The 15202-nt window shown below is 37.0% G+C and overlaps 1 protein-coding gene across 24 annotated transcripts in view; it reads left to right on the forward strand.

Moving 5' to 3' along the window:
- EIF4G3 (eukaryotic translation initiation factor 4 gamma 3) overlaps positions 1–15202 on the forward strand; it is a 286670-nt gene that overhangs the window by 221780 nt on the left and 49688 nt on the right. For all 24 annotated transcript variants that reach the window (XM_079776759.1, XM_079776755.1, XM_079776738.1 and 21 more), the window contains 2 exons: positions 614–784; positions 5604–5801. In XM_079776759.1, coding sequence (XP_079632885.1) covers positions 614–784; positions 5604–5801 — 369 coding nt within the window. The remainder of the gene's footprint in view (positions 1–613; positions 785–5603; positions 5802–15202) is intronic.

Here is a 15202-nt window from a genome sequence, read left to right on the forward strand (position 1 = left end):
CAAAGAGAGGGAAACATTTTTTTCAGGGAGCAATTTTAGTTTGATCTTATTAATGATATAAGAAAGACTTACTGTAGTAATTTTGGCCCAGCAAATTTAGAGGGGATCCATTAACATATGCAGTGAAGTTGGGTGTCTTTGCTATAGAGAATTTCATGATAAGGTTGTATTTGCATTTCACACTGGAAGTTTAGAAACCCAGTTTTTGAAGCAGATTTGTAACTGATTATATCTACATGTGAATTTTTGTAGTTATTCAAAGTGACCAGTTCCAAGTCACAACTAATAAAAAATAGAGCTTCAGTTAAGGGTAGTCTTTTTTGGTGAGGAACAACAGCTTTATCGAATATAATTTTACTTCACTTTATTTCATTTAGGACTTCAGAATCTAAAATTGTAGTGGTGGAGAACATTACATTGATGCTGTTGTAAGCCCTCCTCTCCCTACCCCCACACCCCCAAGAAAAAGATCACATCTAATTTGAGTGCCTAATACTCACCTTTGCATCTGGAAGTGTTTGGTTTGATCAGCAGGCTTGACTTGAGCAGCACAGCAGAGACAGTAAATTGTAAGTACTCTGTGTAGATATAATAAAGAATATTCTTGTCCTAGTTATTGAATGTTGGACCACGGAGATCTCAACCTGGCCAGAGAAGAGAGCCCAGGAAGATCATAACAGTCCCTGTGAAAGAAGACGTGCACCTGAAAAAGGCAGAGAACGCCTGGAAGCCCAGTCAAAAACGAGACAGCCAAGCCGAGGATCCCGAGAACATTAAAACCCAGGTGAGAACAGAAGCACATTCTACCATTGTTTTGGAATTAGAATAATATTGTTTTAGCTTGTCATCTTGCCCTATTAATATATTTAGAGATCTTAGTTAAAGATTTTTTAATAAATTTTTCCTATTATAAGGTAAGCATTATTCTAAAAGCCTTTTGGATACAACCATTTTCTCTTGAAATTGCTTTGTGTGTGCTTTTCAAAACAGACACTATATCTCAAGGGTTCATCAGTCATATAATTCTATCATTCAGGCCTAGATCAATATTTGCTTTTATTAAAAATGTGTTTTTAGATTCTTAGTGTTTACTCTGTACTAGTCTATCTTGTTAATAAATTATTTTATATCTCCTTGTCACACCTTCATTTCTAATAAGTTAATATTAAGAAACCCATCTTGTTTTAAAGTCTTTGGGAATAAAATTGAATTATTTGTATTTTTCTGTGCATATATTGTTATGAGAACTCCTTAGAGTAAATTGAAGAATTTTTGTAATCCACACAAATTTTTTTATATGTCAAGTAATATAAAGCCTGGTCCATCTTTTGCTGTGTGCACAATGCAAGTTTCTATCCCTGGGCTACCTCTACTATCTCCTTTGGATGTTTTTACTTCTAGGTACCAAAACTAGAGTTTTGAACTTTATACTTGTACCAGATCCAGGCATCCCATAGCGACTCTTCGGTGTCTTGATTCCTTATATACCTTTCGTCTCATCACCAACAGTCTAGTATAGCAGTCAAAAGTCCCAGCTTTGGAGACAGAAGCAAGTTCTGTTAGGCTAGTCTTAATTTCAACTGTGAAATGGAGATAACAACATTACCTACCTTATAGGGCCATTGTGAAGATTAAATGAAGTAATATAAAGAACTTAGCATAGTTCCTGAAGCTCAGCTAGGTACTTAGTGTATTGATGTTCCTGGGATCAGAGATGTGCCTTATAAATCTTGATTTTGATTCAACACCAACAGAGAACCTCATACACAGTAGGTACTCAGTAAATACTTGTTAATCAAATAAACTAATCAACAAAGTTGTTCAGAGAAAGTGAGGGCTAAGATAAACTGATTCATCACAAAGCCATGCCGTCATCCCTATTTGGCTGCTTGCCTCTGTTCATCTTTCCAGTGATTGCCCCAGACATTTGTCTCTTAAGTACATGCATCCTTTTTCAGATTCACTGACATCAACTACCTAACCTCCCCTCCATTTCTTCTCAACAGTTTTTTTTAAATACCTTCTACATCCCTCCCTGAAGTTCCCTTGTGAAATGCTTAATGATAAGGAGTCTATATCACTTACAAAAGATAGGTAAAATTCCTTCTGGATCTTTAGTATTGAAGATGTCTTGTGTTAGTATTTAAGGCACTCGTATTACTGCCTTACTTCATTTGATTCTTCAAACTGATGAAGGAGGGAATAGATATTGTCTCTTTTTTTCAATGAGGAAAAATGAAGTTTTGAATGGTTGTTACCCAGTGTTGTGATTACTGAATAGTTCATTTGTCGTGACTTGTAATCTGCCTCCCTTTACTCTGTTAACAGAGTTCTCCCCATTATTAATTTTATTTCAGAAACATTAGCATAGTTATCATTAGGTATCATTAATTAGTTTTCTTTAGTGAATAAGTAAATTCATTAAAGAATAAATAGACTTCTTTTTTAGGGCCAATACAGCCTTATTTTTCTTGACATATCCTATATAATAAAAGCCTAATACGCAAATCAACTGAATGGCGGAATGACGGTCGCTAAGATGCATACTGACCACCAGGGGGAAGATGCTCAAGGCAGGAGCTGCCCCCAGCCCGCAGGCCCCAGGCCAGCCAAGGCGAGTGCCAGTGTGCCCTCCCCCCCACTCCCATCACCCACTGATTGCCAGCCAGGTCTAGGGACCCTACCCATGCACAAATTTCATGCATTGGGCCTCTAGTTTTCTAAATAAGGAGCATCTTTGCTTCATTCCCTCTCTTTTGTAGAATTTTTGTTCTTCTTGGCATAGGTATACCCCATGTTAAACTGATGTCTCTGCTAATTGTTATTCTGTGTCTTTTTTGTTAAAACAGTGGTTTTATTATTGCCTCCACTTTCAGAAAACTCTTTTATTCCTACCACTATATTATTGCAGTACCATTTGTTGAAAGACTATTTGTTCTCCATTGAATTTCCTTTGCACCTTTGTTGAAAATTAAATCAATTCATTATATGAGTATGAATCTATTTCTAGACTTTTCATTCTGTTCCAATGATGTTTGTGTCTGTCCTCTGGCCAATACTATACTGTCTTTGCATAATAGGTTTATGTAGTAAGTATAGAAATCAGGTTATCTGAATCCTTGAACTTTATATTTTTCCAAATTGTTTAGGGTATTCTACTTATTTTTGTCTTTCCATATAAATTGTCATCAGCTTCTTAATTTCTACAAAAACAAAACAACATAGCACAACTCTACTAGGAATTTCAAACTGATTGTGTTAAATCTGTAAGTTACTTTTGGAGAAAACTGACAACTATAGTGAATCTTCTAATATACATGAACATGATCTAATATACAAGAATAGATCTCCAATTACAGCCAATCCTCATTTCTAGAAGTCTCCTATCTCAAACAGTTCAGTTCTGGACTAAGTTGTTCACAGAAAAAAATGTCTTGGTTGTCAAACCAAACTTCAGTTTTCAAACTTACTACGCTTTCTTTTTTTTAAATATATTTTTATTGATTTTTAGCAGAGAGGAAGGGAGAGGGATAGAGAGCTAGAAACATCGACCAGCTGCCTCCTGCACACTCCCTACCGGGGATGTGCCCGCAACCAAGGTACATGCTCTTGACCGGAAGCGAACCTGGGACCTTTCAGTCCGCAGACCGACGCTCTATCCACTGAGCCAAACCGGTTTCGGCCTGACTACACTTTCAAGCTGATACCTCAGCATGACAAAAAGCATCTCTCAGGCAACAAAGGAGAGAATGCTTTTGTTGTTGGTGATATCAACAATCAACACTTAGCAAATTTTAAAACATAAAAAAGCCATCAAGAATTGGCCAAGGGAGTGATAGAAAAAATGATCACAGACAGTTGAAGAGGTAGAAAATCTGTTGTTGATTTGAATAAACGAAAAGCAATCAGCCAGTAGCAGCCATTTCTGAGACAGTGATGTATGAACAAGCAAAGATGCTACATGCTGACCTGAAAGACATCCCTGGACCGAATGCTAAAAGTGATTCATTTAAGGCTAGTAGGGAATGGTTCAATACATTTACGAAAAAAAGCGTTTAAACAGTACATTAGATGTACTGTATATAAGATATGTGTTGTATATAAGAAAGGGAATCATTTGAGGGTCTGGAACGGATTAATTCAATTTGCATTATTTGTAATGGGAGAAAAAGATTAGTTTTCTAACAAATTGCTTCTCAAACAGCCTTCCAGAATGAATTAAGTTCGGGAACTGTGGTTCCACTGTACCTATGTCCTTTTTGGTTTCTTTCATCAGCGATCTCTAGTTTTCATCATACAGTTTCTATGGATATTTTGTTAGATTATTAGTTAAATTTTTAATGGTATTTGATGCTGTTGTAAATGGTGCTTTTAAAAAATGTAATTTCTATTTGTTGCTAATATATAGAAATATAATTGATATTTATGTATTGACTTGTATTCTACAACCTTCCTAGACTCATTAATACTAGTATCTCTTTTTTGTAGATTCTTTGTGATTATGTAGACAATCCAATTGTGAAGAGAGAGTTTTACTTCTTCCTTTACAATTTGTGTGGGTTGTAGTTCTCTTTCTTTTCTTTGTTGCACCATCTAGGACTTCCAGTATGATTTTGAATAGGAATTATAAGAATGGACATTTTTGTCTTGTTCTCAATGTTAGTGGGAAAGCATTCATTTTTTTCACCATTAAGTAAGGTTATAGATGCCCTTTTTTCTAGTTAAGGAAGTTCTCTTCTATTTTTAATTTGATGAGAGTTTCTACAAAATCATTTTAAAAGTCTCCACCCTAGTATTTTATACTAGCCTATTTAATAAAAGGATGATATGCAAATTAACCATCACTCCATCACAAAGATGGCCGTGCCCAGTCCTCTCAGCCCCACCAGAGTCCCCCAGTCCCGGGAGGGCGGCCGCTAAGAGCGGGCAGTGTGAGTGGCCTGGCGGAATACTTACTTCATTGCCACGGTGACGAGGCAAGCATTCCGCACCCGGCCACGAATGGGCCTCTAGCCAGGCTGGGGAGCAAATGGGCCTCTGGGCAGTGGAGAGCCTCTGGGCAGCAGGCGCGGAGTGGCCAGGCCCCGCAGAGAGCTACTGGCGCACGGATTCATGCGCAGGGCTACTATTAATTTATATTATACCATAATTTAGACAAATCCCTATTTTAGGACATTTTTTACTTACTATACAGGGTATTGACAGAAATTATTTTGGCTAAAATCTTTTTTTTAACCTATCTTTAAGAATGAATGGATTTCTAAATGTATAATTACTTGTTCAAAAGGGCATATCACAGTTTTTAAACTTTCAGCACACATTGACAAATTGCCCTTAGAAATGTACCAGATGATACTCCCACCAGTGAAATGTGAATATACCATATTAGTTCCTAGAATTCTCATCAGTAGTGAAAATGATGTGCTATACGATTTTTTACTGTTTATTAAAATAGGTGGATTTAATTTTTACAGTGCTTGCACAATCCTTGTCAATAATTTGGGAAGTTGAACTTATATATTATAAACAATATTAATTCTTACAGAAAGCATCATATTGTCACAGTTACTATAATGCTCTTTTTCTGTGTGTGATTCTTCTAGGAACTTTTTAGAAAAGTTCGAAGTATCTTAAATAAATTGACGCCACAGATGTTCAACCAACTGATGAAGCAGGTGTCAGGACTTACTGTTGACACAGAGGAGCGGCTGAAAGGAGTCATTGACCTGGTCTTTGAGAAGGCTATTGATGAACCCAGCTTCTCTGTGGCTTACGCAAACATGTGTCGATGTCTAGTAACGGTAAGAAGAGAGGAAGGAGTAAAACCAGAAACCTTCAAGAGGTATATTCTCCCCTCACTACACATTCTTCCCAGAAGTGTTATTGGGGCAACGTAAAGGGGAGAATATATTTTTAGCACTCACTACTATAATATCCAATTGTATAAAAAGAATCTTTAATAAAATGTATACTCACCTCTGGAGGGGTTATAGAGACTAGACTGATATAGACACATATGGTCCCATCCAATATGAGGAAGATTGAATATGGTTTAAATTAGTAATGTGAAATTCTAGTTATGAGCAAGCAATTTTTCCTGGGGTATCATTTTATAGAAATACAGCAAATGCTTTCATTCACATTTATTTAAATTCAAAATTGAAAAAATTGTTGGTTCTAATTCTAGCCTCAGTGAAAATGATAGGATAGCTATAGTCATAAATGGTACAAAACTGATCATTTCATCTCTCAGAAACTATTAGATTTCTTTCTCTTTACATTGTTCACAGCCATTTAATCTTCACAGCCTGTCAAATCTAGGGCAAGACAAAATGGGAGACCAAAGAGCTTCTGGTTAGTGTTCATTGTCCTCAATTCTGCAGTCATAAATCTGCCATGTACCGTCTGTGTTTTCTCTGTTACCAAGGTACTTGTGTCAGAAATGTTTGTCCTTTAACATTTGAGTTGTTTTTTTTTCTTAATTATCACAACTCATTGTCATCATGCCTTGCTATGAAAGTGCAAAATTCTGTCATTCTACCAGTATTTTTAAGTACCTGTGTCAAAGGTAGGTAAGTCTGTTGGTACTTTGAAAAGTTGCATTTTCTGTCTTAGAGAAACTCAAAATCCATATGGAAAAAACAGACAGCATTAACAAAAAAAATCACTTATAAGGTATTCTATGATATTGCAGTATATTAATGCCTAAATGGATGGTTTAGACCAGTGATTTTCAACCTTTTTCATCTGATGGCACACATAAACCAATTACTAAAATTCCGTGGCACACCAAAAAATACATTATAGTGTTTGCCAATCTGACAAAAATAGGTATAATTTTGATTTATTCACATTGTATGGCTATTTTTGTGTTGGCCGTTGTCATTGTATTATATGGCAATCTAAGGGAAAAGAGGTTTACCAAATAGTCAGGTATTGCATGTTTTAAAAATTCTAGTGGCACACAGGTTGAAAATTGATGATTTAGACTGCAAAATCAAATTGGAGAAAAAGAAATCACTATCTGGATGGGAGAGTGACAAACTTTTATGAAGCAAGTAGGTTTGATTTGGGCCTGGGATGATGGGGAGTTCAAGTATAGAGAAAGAACAGCGTATTCCAGGCAGGTTCAAGTTTGAGGCAACAAGCATGACCTAATGATTACAAACGCTGTTTTAGAGTTTCACAGTTCTAGGTTTAAAATTTTAACTTTAAAATTTTAATTTCTACTCTGCCACTTGCTAATTTATAACCTTAGAATTGTTGCATAATTTCTTTAAGCCTCATTTTTAATCCATAAAATAAGATTAATTCATATAATGAAAAAACTAAAATGAGATTGTATATGTAAAGTTCCTAGCTCAGGTAAGCCTCCCTTCCCTCCAAGACGATCAATGGATATATATGCTTCCACAGTTTTCTTTATAATTATGAAATCATATAAAGCCCTGCTGGGTACCTCAGTTGGTTGGAGCATCATCCTGTGTACCAAAAAGGTTCAGTTTCCAGTCATCAGTCGACTGAAGTTTCTCTCCCTCCACCCCCTAAAATCAGTTTTTAAAAACACATATCCTCAAGTGGGGATTTTAAAAAATCATATAAAAACATACACATATGTATAAAGAGGGTTTATTTTGTTTTAATTGAATTATATACATTGTTTTTCAGTTTGCTTTCTTAATATCTTTTGGGCATCTCCCTAGGTCTTTACAGATAGATTTTACTCAGACTTTTTTGTACTTGCATAATATTTTATAGTATGTATATACCATAAATTTTCCAACAATTGTTTTCTCCTCTCACCTTGCACCTTCCTTCCATTATGCTGTTTCTAGAGTTTGGTTTTGGGGGGTTTTGTAACCACAAGCAGTGCTGCAATAACCATCTAAGTATATTTAATCTTATACACTGCAGTTGAAGTTTCCCCATACACCAAAGGATATATGTTTTTTGTTGTTGGTTGTTCTTTTTAATATGTTTTTTATTAATTTCAGAGAGGAAGGGGGAGAGAGTCAAAAAGTGAGTGAGAGAGAGAGAGAGAGAGAGAGAGAGAGAGAGAAACATCAATGATGAGAGAAAATCATTAATCAGCCTTCTCATACACCCCCTTCCCCCGCCCCCACCAGGGATCAAGCCCACAGCCTGGGTGTGTGCCCTGACCAGGAATCCAACCGTTACCTTCTGGTTCCTAAGTTGATGCTCAACCACTGAGCCATGCTGGCTGGGCAAAGGATATATGTTTTTAAACTCTTTGTTTTTAAAGTTTAATAGACATTCACACTGCTTGGGAAAAGAAAAATGTCTTATTTGTGGCTTTTGTCAGATTTAATGATGTAAATATTCTCTTCATGACTGATTTTAAGCTACCAGCTATTGACAACTCACAGAATTCCTGTTTAACAATTTGTCTCATGCACTAGTATGAGCCACCTGTAGCACACCACTGTAGCAGGCATACAGAAAAGTCTGCAGATCATTAGTGTACAGTTCAGTGAATGTCAGCAAAGTGAACATGCCTCCCACCCTGGTCAATAAATATAGAACTATACCTTTCCCTCTTCCTTTAAGGCAGTGGTTCTCAACCTTTCTAATGCCGCGACCCTTTAATACAGTTCCTCATGTTGTGGTGACCCCCAACCATAAAATTATTTTCGTTGCTACTTCATAACTGTAATTTTGCTACTTTAATGAATCATAATGTAAATATCTGTGTTTTCCGATGGTCTTAGACGACCGCTAGCAGGGGGGTCACCACAACATGAGGAACTGTATTAAAGGGTCGCGGCATTAGAAAGGTTGAGAACCACTGCTTTAAGGGAACTACTGTCCTTATTGTCCTACTTCCCTATCTTAAAGGTAACTAGCAGAACTAATGTACTTTTGACATACTGAGGGCCTGAAATACAAGGATGGCAGTGGGTTCTAATACTCACTAAATAAAAAAACCAAACAATCACAGGAGTAATGAAAATCTAAATATCAACAGCTAATCTTTTAGGAGGAAATTGAGAAGACTAGCTTCATGAACTTTGAGAGGAAAAAAATACCTCCAGCAAGATTCAAGAAAATAAAGAGAAAACATATCAAATTTTAATATAAAAATTCAAATTCTTGGTGTAGCAAATGATATCATAAATAAAAGGTGACGCCATAGGTTGGGATTATCTATTTGGAATACATGTAGTAACAAAAATTAAGGAGGAAAAGAAAACAAACAGCTCAATTTAAAAATGGGCAATTCATAGAAATGAAAATCCATTGGACGATAAACTTAAGAAAAGATACTCATTGTTATTCATTATTAAGGAAATAACCAAAGTGTTGATGAAGATAAATACAGTCACTTGTCACTTTGGAGAGTAAATTGGACAGTAATATCAAAGTTGTTTATATACTACTAGAGGCCCGGTGCACGAAATTCATGCACCTGGGGGGTCCCTCAGCCCAGCCTGTGCCCTCTCACAGTCCGGGAACCCTCGGGATGTCTGACTGACAGCTTAGGCCCACAGGGAGTGGGCCTGAGCTGGCAGTCGGACATCCTTAGTGCTGCCACGGAGGCAGGAGAGGCTCCCGCCACCGCCACTGTGCTCGCCAGCCATGAGCCCAGCTTCTGGCTGAGCAGCGCTCCCCCTATGGGAGTGCACTGACCACCAGGGTGCAGCTGGTGGTCTGCCCCCTGGTGGTCAGTGCACATCATAGCGACCAGTCGTTCCACCGTTCAGTCGATTTGCATATTAGCCTTTTATATTATAGGAGGATTCCCCAGCAATTTCACTTCTTGGTATATACCCCAGAGAAATTCCCCAGATGTGCACAAGCAGTGATATATAAGAATGTCTATGTATTGGTTTTAATAGGGAGTAATAAGAAAGAAATGAAATAAGCCTAAGTATGACAATAACAGCATACCACAATTTATTTGGTTGGTGAATCTAAATAGCAATATATATTTATACACACAGCAGTTAAAATTAATGAAGTAATACTAAATGTATCATCATGGATCAAACTTAAAAATAGTACTGAATAACCTGACATCATTTAATAAAGTTTTATAGTATGCAAAATAAAACTATTGTTAATACATATATAATAAAAGTATATAAATTGGAAACACTAAAATTCATATTTAAGTTAAGAGAGAAACGGAAGTAGGATTAAGGGTAAGTACACAGGGATGAGTATTATGTCTTCTGCTATTGATAAGTTAGGTAATTCAGACCACTTTTCCATGGATATTAGAAAAGCTAATCACAATATTTAAACAAATTTTAAAGGCTTCAGAGAACTAGAAGACAATAAAGATTTACTAAGGCTAAGATCCTAGAAAAGGTGGAAATCCAAAGAAAAGTGAAACATTTGGTAAAATTTCCCCCTAAAAGAATCAGCTAAAAGTATTGAACATCTTGTTTTTCATGATTTATTGGGCTGAGGAGAAAAAAGTTGTGACCCAAGTCTACCAAAATGAGTGTTGGAAGAGGCTCTAACAAATCCTCCTGTACTTTAGGTTGGGATCCTAAAGGACTACTTACTTGGAACAAGGGTGAACCAGAAATGTACCTCTTCTCAGAGGGACCATAGTTCAATATCAAATCATTTCAGTCCTTGAGTTTGGATTACAGTTGACCCTTGAACAATGCATCGATTGAGGCACTGAGCTACCACTTAGTCAAAAATCCACATATAACTTTTGACTTCCCAAAAACTTAACTGATAGCCTACTGTTGATTAGAAGTCTTACTGATAACAAACAGTTTGTATGTTTTGTGTTATACACTGTATTGCTACAATAAAGTAAGCTAGAGAAAAGTTGATCATAACAAAAATACATTTACAGTCCTGTACCGTATTTAACAATATCTTAAGTTTATGTCGTTTGTTTAGGATAAATCATCTGTCAGTACCTAAATCAGCATTGTCTTATATGAGACAAAACACTGTAGATGATACATGTATTACTATAGACCAGCGGTCACCAAGGTCCGTGAGGTCCAAAAGGTTGGCGACCGCTGGTTTAAGGAAACCTTTGGAGCAGCAGTCGCCAACCGGTGGTCTGCAGACCACTGGTGGTCCGTGAGATCCGAAAGGTTGGCGATCTCAGCTATAGACCACAGGCACTGTTTTGGGGGGTGTTCTGTTTTGTTTTGTTTTTAAGATCATTATTAGTTTAAGAAATGATACCTACCAGTGGACTGAGAGAAACTGAACACAGTAGAATAAAAAATTAAGCTATTACCTGGCAGAGGTGCTCTTTTCCTACCAATTGTATTCATTAAGTTATTTCAGTAACTTCATGTCATTATCAATGTGTTCTACTGAGAAACCCATGGGTTACATTGCAAGGCCTTTGGCCTGATTCATAGTTGTAAAATTTATAGACCTATGCCACTTGCCATGGACTATCAGTGTTGGTCATTTGAAGTAATGGAATCTAGTTAGTCATATATTATGATCATGAGTAGTAGCAGTAGTAGTAGTAAGAGTAAGGAATAGTACTTGTAACTTATTTAATCCTACAACCATTCTATTATTCCTATTTCACAACTTTCTCTGAAATTTACCAAATTCCCTAAATAGGGATTTAATATTTATATAAGTTTTGAACATTAAGTACTAGAACCTTAGCTTAAACAATGTCCTAGATCAGTGGTTCTCAACCAGGGGTGGTTTTGTTTTCCAGGGGACATTGGCCAATGTCTAGAGACATCTTTGGTTATGCTTACTGGCATCTTAGTGGGTAAAGGCCCAGGATGCTTCTAAACATCCTCTTAGTGCATGTGACAGCCCCCCATGACAATGAATCATCCAACCCAGAATATCAGTAGTGTCTAGGTTGGGGAACCCTGGCTTAGATTGTTGAGATTTTTAAAAATTAGGAGAATGCTTGTTCTCATTGTTTAAAGCAGTTTTTAAACCCTTTTTCCTGCCTCTACATCATTCCTGTGGATCACACACCTCCATTTAAAACTTTGCAGAGATTTTCTAGGTGAGGTACCTGCCTCTACCACGCGCTAAGTGAAACCTCTGGCACATAGGCTTCAGGGAATCATAAGAGAGTAAACCGTAGCTCTGGATGTACTACTGCTCCTTCTACTAGTTAAACTAGGAATGCTGAAGAGACCTGCAAGACCCTCACAAATTGTAAAGCATTTAATCAGAATTCAGTACTCCTCTTAGGAGGACGTCTGAATCAAGGGGCAAATGGAGAAGATGGACAAGAAAAAATGTCCTGTATCTAAATCTGTACTTAAATAAAAGTTTAATTGGAGTATTGGTAACATTAAATTGCTGTGCTTTGTTTTAATCATAATTTAAATTAAAATCCCCATCTCAGTACCCATTAGAATGTAAGCTCCTAGGCGTAGGGAATTTTTTTTTTTTTCACTGCTAAATTGTTCGTGCCTGGAATGGTTTCTGGCACATACTAGACCCTCAGACATGTTGTGCGTGGGTAAATGCACGAATGAAAGAAAAACTAACAGTTTGAGTTGGTTTTATACCCTAAGACTATAATTTTGTTACATTTTATCTCTGCTGTGTCAGGCATGCATACTTCAGCTATAAAGAATGGCACTCAAGGTAGATTTTTGAGCATTCTATGTCCTATTATGCCAGATAATGTTGCCACTTTTTAAGTGTTTTAACACAAGATGTGAAAAGAGTGGCAGGACTGAGGATAGCAAGAGACACAAAGAACAAAGAAGACACAATTAGATCTCATCAGAAATAAAGCCTGGAATTACAGACATGAAGCACTGGCTTTGGGCAACAGCAAGTGTCTGGAGTCAGCTGGAGAAGGGATGTGCAACTCGCTTGATGTAAGATGAAGAATGCTTTGAAGAAAAGATTTCTGAGAAACAGCTTAGCCTTTCATAATTAGCCCACACCTTTTTGAATCTTGTGGGCATCCCTCAGTACTATATACCACTATACTACTTCAGAGGTATCTAGGAGAGATATATTTTGATAAATGTGTTCGTAGCACATATGGAATATGTTATGTTCAGTTTTAGCAGGTGATTTGCTAAGGTCAGGACATAACCACTAGTGGAGGATAGTATGTCACCATGGACCCATGAGTTATATTGGACAATTGATTTATTCCTGTTTATATCACATTCTAGATTTAGCATGGATGTGCCACTGGTTTATATTATATTAGTCACTCCAAATACTTTACGTTAGACCAGAACATGCTACTGAGCCACAGTGTTACCATTAGCATCTTTATGTACTGAGACAGCATTGAAAGTCTTATTCATGCTAAGCAAGTCCAAGCGTGGCTTTCTGTTTCCTACTCCTATTTGATTGCCATAATTAACCCACAGCTGACAGCTCTTGATGATTCTCTGGGAGTTATCCTTTTAGGGATAAGAAGTAGCCCTTCAACACTAACATATATCAGGAGCACAGGTCTTGTTGCTTTAAGAAAATGACTACCCATTGCAGACAACACTCATATTCAAGATTGCTGGCCTGCCAGTATGTGGACGGTCTCAACACAATATGAGATGATGCACTGTGAGTTTACAGTGTAATATAATGTCACACTGATAGTTACTGCTGAGTAAAAGTGAAAAGGTAAGCGCTCCCCAGCAAATCTAGCTTACCAAGCAGCCTTACTAAAATACAGGTATTTCCCGACTTCCTCCCTGAGAAGCCATCTATCCAACAACCCATTTGAAACATCTTAGTTTTAATCATGGACTATAGTTAAATGAAAACTAAAGATGTCTAGAGATCTTTTTCTAACCATTGCACATCACCTTTCATTTTTTCTATTAGCCATGGGCACATTTGCAAGCATCTACCTTGCCCACTGTTACGGGCTAAATGTTTGTATGTCGTCCCCCAAAAAAGTTCATATAGTCCCCCCATGATGGGATTAGTGCCTTTATAAGAAGAGGAAGACACTAGAGCTTCCTTTTCATCACATGAGGATACTGCAGAAGGCAGCTGTCTGCAAACCAGGAAGAAGGCTCTCACCAAGAACCAAATCTGCCTACACCTTGATCTTGGACTTCCAGCCTCCAGAACTGTGAGAAATAAATACCTGTTGTTTAAGCCACCAGTCTGTGGTATTGTTAAAGTAGCTTTAGCAGTCTAAGACACCCACTCTTCAAGTTCTCTTCTAACCAGTTTCATTGGGTCTCCTGACCAGTCAATGCCCATGGACAACACATGCTAACTTAATACTAGTAATGTCATCATCCTGTTGTATTTATAATTAAAAAAATTACCATGCATCACTATTCTAAGAAGATATGTTCTCACTGGTCTATTCCCTATTTCACTGTTAACCATCCCCAGAAGACATTCAGATCATGTTCCAAAACAAGTATTTAGGGGATTGTGTAGCTAGGTGTGTTCCATTATGAGATATACAGACATTCATATCTGTGCATATTCTGCCCATTGTTCAGTTTTAGTACTTCCATATGAATATACCTAAAAAGATTATGCACAATTATATGCTCTTTAGGTCCTACACATATGAAATGTGCCATGACCATTATTTGGGAATAGCAGATATTCATTTATCTTGCCTTTTGTGGTTCTCTCCCCAATGGCTTTGTGAGCTTTGTTATATACTTTCTGTGTTATCTATATTACAATATAGGTTACTCTTAATTTCTAATCATAAACTTTTGTCAAATACAGCTCCAATTGTTTAAATAATAGTTATATCTGTTTATTGGACTCCATGTGCCAGCCACTATTATTTGTTTTACTTAGACCATTTCATTTAATCCTTCCAACTGTCCTAAGATACAGATGTTATCCTCATTTTTAGAAAGAAACAGGTTTGATGAAGCTGAGTAACTTGGTCACAGTCACATGACAGCTGGAATTGATGTTTTTTCCTCCTGCCCTTTCTCTCTCTCTCTCTCCCTTCCTCTCTCTAAAATCAATAGGAAATGTGTCCTCAGATGAGGATTAAAAATAATTTTAAATAAATAAAGTAGCACATTGGATATAACTGCTGATATTTAGAACCTTTTTAGTTTGTTCTGGAACCTAACATCATGTTGGTTCTCTATTAATGTACCACCTTGCTCGTGAATGTGCCTCTTGGTTCTCTTTTGTGTCTCATTGTTGTATATCCTGGGTCCTAAAATGTTAGAAAATATAGTCTTTTGGCTTTTGCTTTGGACATTCTTTGCCTTCATGTAGTGGTGTTTCTTTTCTGGAAGGCTGATTA

Source organism: Cnephaeus nilssonii (assembly GCF_951640355.1).
Source record: "Cnephaeus nilssonii genome assembly, chromosome: 7".
NCBI classification, from domain to species: domain Eukaryota; kingdom Metazoa; phylum Chordata; class Mammalia; order Chiroptera; family Vespertilionidae; genus Cnephaeus; species Cnephaeus nilssonii.